The sequence below is a fragment of the Saccostrea cucullata genome, unplaced genomic scaffold (genome assembly GCF_032062105.1).
Source record: "Saccostrea cucullata isolate Sc308-1 unplaced genomic scaffold, CSIRO_AGI_Scuc_v1 ctg568, whole genome shotgun sequence".
Lineage (NCBI taxonomy): Eukaryota > Metazoa > Mollusca > Bivalvia > Ostreida > Ostreidae > Saccostrea > Saccostrea cuccullata.
The window spans coordinates 541,882-557,759 of record NW_026933360.1 but is presented as its reverse complement, the minus strand read 5'-3'; the positions used below and the strand labels follow the sequence as shown (position 1 = coordinate 557,759).

General features: G+C 36.2%; 1 protein-coding gene across 1 annotated transcript in view; it reads left to right on the top strand.

The window, feature by feature from the left end:
• Positions 1-229: 229 nt before the first annotated feature.
• Positions 230-15,878, top strand: part of LOC134238097 (uncharacterized) — a 37,777-nt gene continuing 22,128 nt past the window's right edge. The window contains exons 1-3 of the mRNA XM_062720222.1: positions 230-361; positions 455-538; positions 636-721. Of these exons, the coding sequence (XP_062576206.1) occupies positions 312-361; positions 455-538; positions 636-721 (220 nt within the window). The 5' untranslated portion in view covers positions 230-311. The remainder of the gene's footprint in view (positions 362-454; positions 539-635; positions 722-15,878) is intronic.

Genomic DNA, 15,878 nt, shown 5'->3' with positions numbered 1-15,878 from the left:
ATGTACATTAAAATCGGAGAGGACTAATTTAAAATTTAATCAACACTGCAACCAAATTGTGTTTCTTTTATGGAAGTTATTCAATTAGTTCGCGATCTTTGATCACCCGTCGTAACTTTAAAATCAAAACGATTCCTTGCTTAAGTTACACGCCCCTCAATTTTTAAATTAGTTTAAGTTATCATTGGTCAGCTCAGTCATACTTCCTGGTTGATAAGTTTCTTCTATATTATATAAACTCAAAAATGACAGACTCGTCTAATTTGCAGCAAGAACAAGTCACTGATTACTGCAACAGTTATTAAGTGGAGATGTACCTTCTCTTATTTAATTTTTATATTCTTTGGTCTTCAGTAAAGAGGTATGTTTCTTTTTCGGTCTTAAATTTTCATCACTTCTCTCTTTATCTTATTCGTAGATATAAAAATTTATTTTTTTAAATATTTTTTTCTAGTTGCACAAACAATCAAGAAGCATACCAAGTTACAGTATCGTATATAAGTTATAACGTGTGTGTTAAAAGTTTCCTCTGGTGGTGGTAAGCAGTGAAAATGATATAAAATCTTTACTTCTCTCAAATTGATTTCATGCATGCGAATAGTAGTATATTGATTGCATTTCCATTGTTTTTTCAGCACTAGGCGTGAAAATATTGTCCGATATCGGCCTGAAACGCGATATCGTTGTTGTACTGGCTGGTCGGGCTACAGGTGTCGAACACGTAAGTATACATGTAAATTATATATATATATATATATATATATATATATATATATATATATATATATATATATAAAGCACTAAAAATGACCAACGACACGAACAATAAAAATTGTCAAATTTTCGGGACGCCCTGTCCCTTCCTCAGGACAAAGAAAAAAGTTAAAAAGTCATAAGAACAAAGGAAAAAGAGAAACAAAAACAACTAGCACTACTACTAAACTACTAAACACTAGATATTTACATACTTAATTACATGATGAATTAGGAATTTTTAAGAACACTAATAAAGAAAGAAATCCGGACCGCTATGAAATGCGTCCGGTCTCTCGGGTATACTCGGGTGAAGTGCGATTTACATAATTGAACGAATTAATTATGCTAATTAATTACGACAATCAGTAAATCGTACATTGTTTCATTCTCTCAAAATGGCGTAACTTTACTTAATAAAGAATAATCGAAGAAAAATAATATAGCAGGGATATTTAAACATATGAATTATGATCAATTATAAATTTTGAAATATTTATCGACTTATTACCGGGAAAAAATAATTAACAAAGGTGTAAGCAATACATAGTTATGAGAGTTGTTCGAGAGTTGGTGACGCAAATTAACTGTAGAGTTTACACTAAATTGAGAGAATAATCTTGTTTAGTATCATCAGGAATTGGGTCTAGTTTACGTTCATTCTGGTGAAGTCATTCAGTTTGTTAATACCATGAGGGCGGAATGACTTCAATCTGTGCATCCAGAACTTTTCTTTGCTTTTTCTCTGAGCATCTGTCCATCTTGGGTTATGGTCAATCACCACTACTGTCATGTCCTCCCATTTGTGACCCTCAAGGTTGAAATGTTCCCCAACGGGTTCATTGAGTTTTTTGGTCCTAATGGTCGAACGGTGGTTATTGACTCTCCTGCGGAGATCTCCTGTTTCACCTATATACTGTTTGGAGCAAACTTTGCAACTGATGAGATAAATGCAGTTGTCAGTATGACAGGACAAATTCCCTAGTATTTTGTAGCTGCGGCCTGTAACAGGGCTTTTAAAACTGTCTGTGTCAGTGCTGTGCTTACAAAGAAGACATCTTCTGTCAGAGCAAGTCTTAAAGCCCCCGTTAGGTAATGGGTTGTCCAGTCTGGTTCTTACTACCATGTCCTTAAGGTTCCTTGGGCGTCTGTATGCAGCCAATGGGGGTTCCTTAAAGACCTCTGCCATTCGTTTGTTTGAATGGAGAATTGGTAGGTTCTTTTGAAGGATACCGCTAAGGTTCTTAAGGACGGGATGGTATGTGGTTACCAGAGGGACCCTACCGCTATTGTCTTTCTCCTTGTAGCGTAATAGGTTTTGCCTGTCATGTCCCGCCATCTCATCAATAGCTGTTTGTACGGTGCGGGCATTGTAGCCTCTTTTGCATAAGTGGGACTTAAGAAGACCACTTTGCTCCTGATATAAGGCAGGGGACGAACAGATGCGTCGAATTCTGGTGGCTAGACCCTTAGGCACTCCCTTAAAAGTGTGTGGGGGATGACAGCTAGAGGGCATAAGATATAGGTGGGAGTCTGTGGGTTTGGTGTGGAGACTGAATTCGATTTCACCATCAATCAGGGTAGATGTAGTATCTAGGAATACGTTTTTCGAATTAGATACGTCTACTGTAAATTTGATCGATTGATGAAAGGTGTTGGCAAACGTAATGAATGCCTCGAGGCTCTCGCAACATTCCACCCACTTCATCTCTATATCGTCTATGAAACGCAACCAGCTATGGGGCCTAAATGGTGCTTGAAGTAACAAGTTGCGTTCCAGTCTGCCCATGAAGACATTGGCATAAGACGGTGCCATTTTAGTACCCATAGCAGTGCCATTAACTTGCAGGTAATGTTCTCCATTAAACATGAAGTTGTTGAACTTGAGAACATGTTCAAGGAGCTTAGCAAGGGACTCAGTAGAAGGAATTTGTATGGATCTACTATCCCAGACTTCTCTACAGGCTTCGATACCCTCATCGTGTGGAATATTGGTGTACAAAGATGTGACGTCCATAGTCACGAGGAGGGTATGATTAGGGAGGCCAGTAGAGGGCGTCTTGTTAATGTAGTCCGTGGTGTCCTTAAGATAGGATGGCAAATTCTCTACGTGTGGACGGAGATGTAAATCAATGAATTCAGAGATTTTCTCCGTGGGGTGTCCAATTGCGCTGACTATGGGGCGACCTGGCATGCCTTCTTTGTGTATTTTAGGAAGCAGATAGAATTGTCCTGGTCTACAGTCAATAGGATTTAAGGTCTCATAGACGTTGATACCAATCTCATTTTTCTCAAACATATCGTCAAGAGTTTTGGTAATGGCGGTGGAGAATTCTTTAGTAGGGTCCGAGTCCAGTTTCTTATAGAAACGTTCGTCTGAGAGTTGTCTTTGGGCCTCCGCCATGTAAGTCTCATTATCCATTACTACAACTGTAGAGCCTTTGTCTGCTTTCTTGATTACAATGTCATCCCGATTTTTTAATGATTGTAAGGCAGATCTCTCTTCCTTACTCAAATTGTCGGGAGTCTTGTCTGACATTGAAAGGAGCTTCTCTATGTCTGACTCAACGGCGTCAATATACGACTCAAGCGCGCCGCACTTGCCCGGTGCAGGTTCCCAGTCACTCTTTGGCTTATAGAGTTTGTGTTCCTCTAGATCGTGTAAATCTGGCTTGGAAGAGTCGTATGAATTTACTTCGGATTCTTTTTTAGAGAAGTGCTCCTTCAAACGTAGTCTCCGGAAGAATGCTCGGATGTCCTCTCTGACTTGTTTTTCGTCGACCTCATGTGGCGTGGGGCAGAAATTTAAGTCCCACTTATGCAAAAGAGGCTACAATGCCCGCACCGTACAAACAGCTATTGATGAGATGGCGGGACATGACAGGCAAAACCTATTACGCTACAAGGAGAAAGACAATAGCGGTAGGGTCCCTCTGGTAACCACATACCATCCCGTCCTTAAGAACCTTAGCGGTATCCTTCAAAAGAACCTACCAATTCTCCATTCAAACAAACGAATGGCAGAGGTCTTTAAGGAACCCCCATTGGCTGCATACAGACGCCCAAGGAACCTTAAGGACATGGTAGTAAGAACCAGACTGGACAACCCATTACCTAACGGGGGCTTTAAGACTTGCTCTGACAGAAGATGTCTTCTTTGTAAGCACAGCACTGACACAGACAGTTTTAAAAGCCCTGTTACAGGCCGCAGCTACAAAATACTAGGGAATTTGTCCTGTCATACTGACAACTGCATTTATCTCATCAGTTGCAAAGTTTGCTCCAAACAGTATATAGGTGAAACAGGAGATCTCCGCAGGAGAGTCAATAACCACCGTTCGACCATTAGGACCAAAAAACTCAATGAACCCGTTGGGGAACATTTCAACCTTGAGGGTCACAAATGGGAGGACATGACAGTAGTGGTGATTGACCATAACCCAAGATGGACAGATGCTCAGAGAAAAAGCAAAGAAAAGTTCTGGATGCACAGATTGAAGTCATTCCGCCCTAATGGTATTAACAAACTGAATGACTTCACCAGAATGAACGTAAACTAGACCCAATTCCTGATGATACTAAACAAGATTATTCTCTCAATTTAGTGTAAACTCTACAGTTAATTTGCGTCACCAACTCTCGAACAACTCTCATAACTATGTATTGCTTACACCTTTGTTAATTATTTTTTCCCGGTAATAAGTCGATAAATATTTCAAAATTTATAATTGATCATAATTCATATGTTTAAATATCCCTGCTATATTATTTTTCTTCGATTATTCTTTATTAAGTAAAGTTACGCCATTTTGAGAGAATGAAACAATGTACGATTTACTGATTGTCGTAATTAATTAGCATAATTAATTCGTTCAATTATGTAAATCGCACTTCACCCGAGTATACCCGAGAGACCGGACGCATTTCATAGCGGTCCGGATTTCTTTCTTTATTAGTGTTCTTAAAAATTCCTAATTCATCATGTAATTAAGTATGTAAATATCTAGTGTTTAGTAGTTTAGTAGTAGTGCTAGTTGTTTTTGTTTCTCTTTTTCCTTTGTTCTTATGACTTTTTAACTTTTTTCTTTGTCCTGAGGAAGGGACAGGGCGTCCCGAAAATTTGACAATTTTTATTGTTCGTGTCGTTGGTCATTTTTAGTGCTTTATATAAATTTCCATCCGTGACCTTGTATCTACTTGGTAGATCCGACATTTTAAGATATACAGCTCAACAAACTTTTTAAGCTCACATGGTTTTTCGCACAAATTAAGGTCACATTTTTGTAATAAAAATTACTATTTTCGAACCTCAGAACGGTGACATAGCCCTAAGTTATATTACATATATAATGTCAAATATAAATGTCCTTTAAAAGTATTATCTTAAGTTTCCAAAGTGAATGTTTTAGAGGGGAATTTATCATTAAATGGTACGATGTTTCTACTATAGGTCTCTATCATAGGTTTTTTACAAATAATATAGAACGTGCTTTCCTTGAAACAATGTAGTTGAAAATTTTAAAATTTCTTCCTAAAGGTGAGTATTTTTTAAAATTCTTTGCTCATTCACCGTACTCATCTGGGCTTTGTCGAAATGTAGCACCGAAAAGGGATAACATTGCAGAGAGAAACTATACTACAGGGTAGGGTAATGAAGTATTGTTTATTTTTTTTAATAGTAAATTTTTTCTATGAAAATGAATATTCTTCTGCATTTACGGTTAGAAACGTTATTTTGCTGTGGAATGAATAAGCAATGATTCTAGATTTTTAGAAGGTGACTCTGAAAAATGCCACCTTATTAACATACAAAGCAGTCAAACAGATGAAAAATACTATTATCACCCTGCGCTCAAGAGTCAGAAATGTACAGAAAATACAAGTTACAGTAGTGTACTGTGCCCTTGTCTATGTTTCTGCAAAGAGCTACTGCTTTCAAAAGAATGGATATAAAGACAGCTGCAATTGGCAAGAAACTACAAAAAATCAAATGGAAATAATTGTTATTTTTCAGCCAAGAATATATTGAAGTTCTAGCGATTGATTTGTATGAATTATGTTTTAGTAAATGAAATAAAACTCAAATAATGTAAACAAATACTTTTAAAATGTATTTTGAGGTCTCAACACACAATATTACATTGTAACAATGTGACCTTAATTTGTGCGAAAAACCATGTGAGCTTAAAAAGTTTGTTGAGCTGTACAGTGTTGTTGGTTTTTTAGTGCTTTATATATATATATATATATATATATATATATATATATATATATATATATATATATATATATATATATATATATATATCTTGATTAACTTTACAAATTTACGCTTTAGATAGTAAATGTTTATTGTGATGTCAAGAATTCTTCTTTATAGTATCGCATTATTATTATTTCAAAGAAAAATTGATCTGTTTGATATTTACATTAACCCAACAAATTTGAAGCACGACACACGTATCAAGTTATGATCAACTGCTTCCAGGAAACAGAATGCACTCTTATCAAAGAGTTAACAAATAACTTTATCTGAAGAAGGATATGGAGATAATGAACAGTATTCAATCTCAAAGTCCATAAAACAATACAAAATAAGAGCAGAGCAAACACGGACCCATCAAACATCAGAGGTGGGATCAGGTGCCATGGAGGAGTGAGCATCCCCCGCCGACCGGTTACACCCGCCGTGTGCTCCTTGTCATGATCAGGAAATAACGGGAAAAATCCGTCGTGAATTCAGTGTATAAATACTGAACTAACAATTGGTATGAAAAACGTCAGTCAGTATTTGAGTCAATGATAATTTGTATTTGTTGACAAGGTCATTGTATCGACCATAGAACTTATGGAATGATGACTTTAAACGAGACTGCTGATATTCTTGTTTCGTCAACTTGCTTGTCAATAAATTACCTCGTTTTAGAAATTGTTCATACGTAAAGCATGCTCTTGCGTATCGAATCAACTGAGATATATATACTCCGTATGCAGGTGATGAAGGTATTTTGCTGCATAAGTAAGGGAAGTTGACAATAGAAAAGTTAAAGTCATCATGTTTATCATATAGCTTGGTTATTAGATTACCATTAGTGTCTTTTTCAAGTAAAATATTCAAGTATGAAACAGAGGTGTCGGACTCTGTGGTATCTTTTATCTCAAGCTCACCAGGATATATCGTATCGACGTAGGAATGGAAATAACCATTATTAATTGACAACACGTCGTCGATATATCTAAATGTCGAGTTGAAGGCCATAGCAAGTGTTTTCTTCTTTTCACGCATAAGATTTTGCAAAACTTCTGCTTCATATGAATATAAAAATAAGTCTGCTAATAACGGAGCGCAATTAGTACCCATGGGAATTCCAATAGATTGTTGGAATACCTGGTCTCCAAAAACCACATAGATATTGTCAATCAGAAATTCAAGCATCTTCTTGATGTCAACTTCAGAATACTTATGTGTGCAACCAGAATCTGTTTTAACAAAATAATTTTGCAAATGACCAATGACGAGGTAAGTAAATTTACGAGTTCCACTTTTATTGAAGAAGCAGCTGTCAATAATATCAAAAAGCCTGGATTTTAATTTGTCGTAGGGAATTGTTGTGTAGAAAGTTGAAATCTAGTCATTATTAGATGAAACTAGAGGTGCGGTGAGCAATGAGCTCACTAAATGATACCCCCGCCTTCTACAAATGTATATGAATTTGGAAGACCCAAAATATGTGTCGGATCAAAAAGTAAAATAGGAAGTGCACAATGGCATTATGTAATAAAGATTCTCTAAAAGTCTCATCATATTTCATTCAGTGGTATTAGAGTAGTTGCGGATAAAAGATGGGTACCCAAAAACGTAACAGACAGACGGACATCCCACCTTTAAAGCGAGAGGTATAATTATACCCCCGCTTGAAAAGCGGGAGTGTATATAATAATCGTTAATTCCGTCCGTCTGTTACGCTTTGGGGTACCCAACTCATTATTATTATTAAAAAAAACTTAAAAATAAAACGTGGTTCTGGCTTGTTTTCCTGATTCACGGTTGTAATGAACTGATTACGGGCTTTTTTGTGGATTACAACGTGTTATGATATACAATTATGGATTGTTTAGATGTTAGAGATCACCAATTTATCAGGTCTGAGTAGGGTTGTCACACACGGGTGCTTGCGCCTTCGGATTACGCAATTTCTTTGTCTGAGGGTTAAAACAGTTGTCATCCTACGCGTGAGGGAGACATCACGAATTGTCTCACCTTACGTGACATGCTCTAAACCAATCAGATTAACTGCATAATTCTGAAGGATAAAAATATTGTTTGTACTTTGCAACAGAGACGATGTATTAACACTGGGGTAAACAGTGAAGAAAATTTTGATAATGACATTATCCTGATAACATCAAAATGGACAAAATGCAGGCTAGATCTGACGGCAATGTAAGAGGGAAATCATGTGCTATTCGATCAGCTCTTAAAAGTATACTTCAGGACACAAGCGTTAAATCGTCTAAAAATTATATAAATTGATGTTGATTCATGAAAATCTACACTGGGTATTGATTGGATACTGAAGTCCATTTCTTGTTTATCTGATTCGGTAAAGAAACTGACAATTGTAGGTCAATATATGGCGCCCAGTTTAGGTCCTAATACCGATGATATCGAAAGGGGCTTTAGCCAAAATGCACCTATTGCAACTAATACCAGACCTTGTTAAGAATTTATTAATTGGAACCAAGAAGACTTGAATGATTATTCATTGAATGATTTTTAACTTGATTTATCTAGAGAATTCCCCAAGCAGTCCTTTAGTAGTAGGTATTGTTCCCCAGATTACTTTAAAGATGAAACACCTAATAAAACTGGAACTACAGAGAAAATTGATTATGTAGATGATGAATGGTATATCCCACAACTTAGTCCAGACGAAGCCGCTGGTTCTAAAATAGAGACTGGCTTGGCTATAAAGCTGTAAATGCAGCTCTTTTAGTAAAATCAAGTAAAGAAAGCATGAATGACATTGCTAAAAGGTACAGTAGACCAGAAAACTGTAAATATCTTTAAAAAAAAAAACCCAAGGGTTAACAAAGAAATTTGGGATGCTATGAACAAAAATACCACTCTTCTGATCTTGCCTTACAAGAAATACAAACATGTATGGCTCAGGGTTTGATTCCCATTGTTTCATTGGCAGACCAGTTGGCAAGTTAAAGAACTACACATTCAAAAAACAAAGTCTGTTATCTGACTCCACCAGTATGTTGGGATATAGACTTTATAACTTGTATATGAAATATACAAGTTAAAGAGTTGTTTAAACCCAAGGAACAGGTAAATTTGAAGTTCGGAAATTCATGTTACCAAGCAATCTGTTGGAGATAAATGTGTGACCAAACCAGGCACGTAGCATCGTTTTTGAAAGTGGGGGGGCCAACCTGAGAAAATTTTTTTTACTTACCTAAAAAAAGTTGACAAGCAAAAAAAAAAAAAAAAAAAAAAAAAACCAAAATTTACAATTACCCATACTCGAAAATCCTATTTCGTGGGGGGGGGGGGGGAGTAGTGGCCAACCTTTTTCAAGGCAAACTTCCTTTACACTTCCAATTTTTTCCTATATTTTCTTGCTATGTATATACTCTGGTAAAAGGTGGGGGGGCCAACCATCTTTTCAATAGACATTTTCTATAGTAAAGGTAATGTTCGGGAAAAAAGTGGGGGGCCAGCCCCCCCCCTGGCCCCCCCTGATACTACGTGCCTGCAAACTTTAAGATTTCAATGATATGAATAAACATTCGTTGGGTTCCCTTAAGGGTCAAGCTTCTTTTAATACAATCAAAAACAATTCTAATACTTTAAACTTCCGGGGTGTTGCTGTTGGTCAAGGTTACCAACAGCAAAACCAGTATCAAGGCTGGGGTAGGGGGCTAGATTTTCAAGTGAATATGTTGTAGGTCGACTGACTTTGGCAGATTTTGAAATGCATATTAATAAACTGGAACTTTTCGCAATCAAGTTCTCAATGAAAGCGTTTTTCAGTGATTATAGAAATTGTCACATTGGAATAAAATCTGACAATACAACTGCAATTTCTTTTAATATAAATGCAATGGGTGGAATCACAGGTACCTGTGGACAGGAACACGCCCCCCCCCCCTCCCGATATTAAGTCCCCGCGAGGCTGATTGGACATTTTTTCAAATACCCCACTGTAATTATGAGAAAGAAAGGTACCCCCACTGGTCTTTCTAAGTTTAAAAACATCTATTTTATATCAACCTAAAATGTAGATTCTCGCCGTCTCTACATATATTTCTGTCCCAGTCCATGCTATCGGTTTGACTCTGTGTCTCGTAAGAATCCCACAATATCTCCTTAAACATTATTCCAGTCAGAACGTTTAAATTATCTTAGGTAATAGCAACGGAAGTGCATAGAGAATGTTTCTCTAATTAGGATAACGTCCGAGAGAGTTTTGGCCAGACATAATAATCTCTCTCGGGTGATATCATACATTCTCTATGCACTTCCATTGCTTTTACTGAAGGAAATTTCAATGTTCTGACTGGAATGCTGTTTAAGGAATTATCTATCGAGACAATTTTCAGACTCAAAAAGAGTAGATGCTGAAACCACATATCTTTTCTCGAATATGACATCAATTTTTCTTACCTGACATTGATCTTTTTGTTTTAAGATTAAATGCACAATAAGACAGTTTTATATCTTGGACTTTGATCCAGATGCTTTTGAATTTGACGCTTTTATTTTTTAGTCCTTATATTTCCCCCGTTTTAGACTCGTTGGGAAAATATTAAGATATCATCAGACAAAGGAGATAGAGCTATTATATGCTTAATGCCTAGGTCACATTTAAAGCTATCGTGCAAAGTCTTAAACCTATTATACGCAACGAGCAAAGCGGTGTCCGCCATATTTCTCTACTGTGCGTTAGTTACAATTCCAAATATATGTGATCAGTCGCGGTCATGGGCTATTACACACGCTTCCAGAAGGCCTAGAGTGTACACTCCCCCCCCCCCCCCCCCATATAAGTCAAACTTGTACTGTCTGTCTGTACTAAATTTTAGAAAATAAATATTATATGATGAGAGGAAATGATTGCAAAAACTTATTTTTACAGAAAAATACGTAAATAAAAAATTAGAAAAAAGTAAAATATAAGTCACACGAAAGTAAAAGATTTACGCTAAAGCATATGCAAAAGCTGTTTACATTGCTTACCAGACGCCGACAGTACAAGCTTGATCAGTTGAATAGAACATACGATAAGTCAAACAAAAATGATAAAAGTTTAGCAATATTTATCCAAAGATTTGCCTTTTGCATACTCCATTAGTGCACACACCCTGTCCGGTAAACAAAACTGATCTGTCAAACCGGACCGTCCAGTTTTCTATAAATAGGATCTACTCACACTTCGGTGTTTTCTAGGGACCTGTTATTATTTTATCCTGCGTATTTGAAAGTTATACAATCTACAAAAAATCTCTGTAAAATGGTGGTCTTTTTCGACACAACCCAAATAATTGTACACACTTTAGACGCAATTACACGTTAGGGTAACAAAAATGTTTATTTTTAAATTAAAAAAAATTATAAGTTGAAAAAAAGCACACACACCAAATGTTCAAGAAAAAAAAGGAATCTGCTTATGAAATTTTATATTTATTCTGTGATTTGAACAGGAGATCAATTATTTGCCTACACTGTGTATAAAGAAAATCAAATTCTTTATCAAGAAGAGGAGGTGGAAATTCACTGAAGGAACACATGTTTACAAATAAATATTTTGATATATACTATCGATGATTTATTTCTGTACTTTTATTTTTCCTGTGAATACCTTCCATTCTACATCGGTACGGAAGATAGTAGTAGTAGTAGATTTATTCAGGTAAAAAATCAATGTATGATACAGGGTGGTACAAATATAAATAATGCATAAAATGAAAAACCTAATCACAGTAATAAAATTTCAAAAATAAATATAAACTTCTAAATACAGGTGTCCTTTTCCGAATGTTTAAAATATAAAACAGTTTATGACATTTATAAATTTTAAATTGAATAAAAATATATGCATTATAATCATCGTGATATCATAACATTAATTAATAAATCTAAGGATAACCTATGAAAGCAGAATTGCTTATTTCCAGTGGGGTCCTTTTAACATTTTAAGACCTACATCACTGGAAACAAAAAATGCTTTGGTTTCTCAAATTCATGCATTAATAAATAAACAAATATCAAAAAGAACCTCCTCTCCCCCCCCTCTCTCAGTTGCAGCCCTATTTATAAGAAGTTCGCTGGTCTAAAACAGTAATAGGGGAATACCAGGCCAAAGACCTACAGTGCTTAACATTGAAAAAAAATAAATGCATATGTATTGTGCAAAAAACAGTGGTTTGCTTTCGTGGTTTTTTTCAACATATATTTCAAAATATTAACTTACCTTGAGTTTCTTACATATTCCAATATTTACACCATTCACAACAGAACTGCATGTGCAAGTCATGCATCAACCAAATATTACAGTATACAGGGGCGGATCCAGCCATTTTTGAAAGGGGGTTCCAGGGTTATGCCGTTCCCCTCTAACCCCCCCCCCCACACACACACACACACTTAAGGAAAAGATTCACACACACGTTTGGAAAGATTTAAGGTTGTGGTAATGATAACTTTGTTTTACGTTCCTTTTTTCTTTGAAAAAATACTGTACCTCCAGTCCGAATAAAAAAAAAAAAAAACAAAAAACACACACACACATTTTAAAAACTACCGATGCCTTAAAATTGAATGGATTTGCAGCATTTCCGAAAAGTACAAAGAATTTTCTTTTTAAAATTTGAAAAACTCTTTTGGGGTGGGGTAGAGGTGGGGTTAAACAAGGAGTTACAAGTTAGTTCCTTCAAAAGATATATGATCAAAAAACGGTACATATATAGCCAACACAGCCACAGATCGCGGGAATCTATATCAAATTAAACCTAGAATGTTACATACCCAATATCAGATATCAGATATATATAAAAATAAGTAGAATATTTTCTACCGTTCTCTCATAAAAAAAGTAATCGAGAAGGTGAATGGAGGAAACTAAATCGTGAGAATCTATCTATTCAATACATACATGTAAAGTTAGACTACAAATATTTATTCTCGGAGAACGCTGTACAGCCCCCTCTCTCTCTCCACTTGGCAAAAAATAAAGGGGGGTTCCAACCCCCGGAACCCCCCCCCCCCCCCCCCCTCTGGATCTACCAATGAGTATATATATATATTACCCAATTTTCGATGGACTCAATATATCAGGCCCAGAAGGGCTATGAACAACAGTTTGGGGAATATTTCGTTGTGGGCGTAGTAAATGTGCTAGGAGAACACGGTTAGGAAATTGTTTAGGTGGTAGCATAATTTATATAACGGAGAAATACTAATAAATGGGGAAAAGGCGCTTTTGTGTACAATAAGCTTCCTGGACGAACATCCTTATTTTTTCCAGCTGCATTCCAGCGAGCTACAGATCTGTAGCTAATATAAGATGTTGTTACATAGCATAATCGGATAAAGCAAAGAGACAGACAACTTGAAAGCTAGAATAATTATTGCGAGAAAAAAAGAGGCACAATTTATGTTCATCATGAAAAAAATGTTCGGACAAGTTTTTTTTTTTTTTACATGTGCAAGAGAACCATTTGCGGTAAATACCAAGATCAGTTCTTCTAAATGCATGCATAAATCTCGCTAGGAAATTAAACGTTTTTTTTTATGTACGGGGGGGGGGGGGGGGGGGGGGCAAACAGTGAATTGAAAATGTGAAAATGTACACAATGACAAATATAATTTAATTCTAAATTCTACATCTATTTCCTTTCTGATCGGCAAGTTTCAAAGTGGGTCAGTTCATTTGTACATAAAATTGTATAAGTATTTCCTATTTCTATCAATATTATAATTTCATTTTTATGGGTTCATGATAACATTGTACTTTATTTTACGCTACATTTGTTTTTAAAACTGATGACTTATTATATATTTGATACACCCTCTATCAACCACCTTGAATATTGATGCAGTTTATGCATTAGAAAAGTCCATGAACAATTAAAATCGTTTACTGATACTTTTCTTTACCATGTAACAAATTAGCCCGAGTTGCCACGGGCAGAAAACCCCTTCTCATTTAAGATTTGGAAAAAAAAATCTTTTTCTATATAAAAGTTCTTGAATAAGTTAATTTGACATACACAAGAACGTGCACATTTTAAAATCATATTTATTATATACACATGTCATCTTCGCTAGCCGAGGGTTTCCGATCCGAAATCTACTTTACAAGTAGAATAGCTTTCGGATTGGAAACCCTTGGCTAGCGAAGATGATATATATGGAGACTCAACCTAGGTTCAAACTTTTACGGAAAATGATTGTTTACCAACTGTATTGCTTTTTTATATTAGCATTAAAAAAAAATCTCCCTTTTTCAGGAAAATATTGTTGGCGAGGAATTTATTGCAAACAAATAATACAACTGCAGATAACTTGGGCAGTGCTAAAGCTGAATTCTACGTTATCCAAAAAATGTAATTCTTCATCATTGCCCAAAGTTAAAATTTCGTTTATAGTTTAGATTCCATATCCGATGTTTTATTATTGTGTTCTCTTTTCTGTCAAGGAAAAGTTTAATCCATTCCTACACAAGCCTTGGAATGGAAAGGGGGACAAGGGGGGTTAGCTTCCCCCCCCCCAAAAAAAAATTTGCAAATACAGACATAATATAGGCATGGGGAATTATTGAAGTTTACCTTTTTTTGTTTGTTTAAACCCCCCCCCCCATTTCAATTTACTTCCGACCCCTGTGTCCTGTATTCATGCATGAACATTGTGTACGTGAGAGAGAGAGAGTACATGAGAGAGAGAGAGAGAGAGAGAGAAGAAGAAACTGGCACGTAGCATCGTTATTGAAAGTGGGGGGCCAACCAGAGAAAATTATTTTTTTACTCTCACCTAAAAAAATTGACAAGCGAAAAAAAAAAATTAAAATTTTTCCAAACTCGAAAATCCTATTTCGGGGGTGGGGGGGGGGTGATTAACTTTTTCAAAGCCAAATTACTTTCACTTTTAAATTTTTACCTACAATTCCTTGCCATCACTATACTATGGTAAAAAGGGGGGGGGGGGCAACCATCCTTTCAATGAACATTTTCTATAGTAAAGGTAATGTTGGGGGGGCAGGCCCCCCTGCCCCCCCCCCCCCCCCCGTTGCTACGTCCCTGAAAAAAGATTTGGTTACAAAATATATCAACATTATAAAAGAATATATAATCTAAATGTTGCATTCAATATATTCATAGTATTTTCAGCTGGGTTATATTTTCCCAGATAATAACTGATCCCCGAACGGTCAACGAGGTATAAGGGATCGTTACTATTTTTAGAAAACTGGACAGGCCGGTTTCACAGATAACTGTTGTTTTCATGTCGCAGGGCGTAAACGGGATGTGTTGATGTAGGCGCTGAAAGAAAACTTGGGAAATTTTTTTAATACTTTTACTTTTATAACTCTTGTTTTTACTTATCGTATGATCCATGATCAAGCTTGTACTGTCTGGCGTCTGGTAAGCATTGTAATACGTTGTTTTATAAATGTATTTTTCATCACCGAAAATTCACGTGCTTGTAAAATTGCAACATTTATTTTTTTATGAATTATTATTATTAGTTTTAAAGCATTCAAAAAATTGTATTGTATTAGTTTCTGAAACTTAGCGAAAGACAGTACAAGTTTGACTTATATTTTGGGGGGTTTAGTGTACACTCTAAGCCTTCTGGAAGCGTGTGCGATAGTCCGTGACCGCGATTGATCACATATATTTGGAATTGTTACTATCGCAGAGTAGAGAAATATGGCGGACACCGCTTTGCTCGTTGCGTGTAATAGGTTTAAGACTTTGCACGATAGCTTTAAGCTGATGGTCGCGCGACTAAATTTTTCTGGTCTTGTCGGTTGAAAGAACATGATCGGCCGATACAGTATCGGGCGACACAGAGCAGTCACATTAAGGGTCCTCCACACCATGTGACCTGTGAC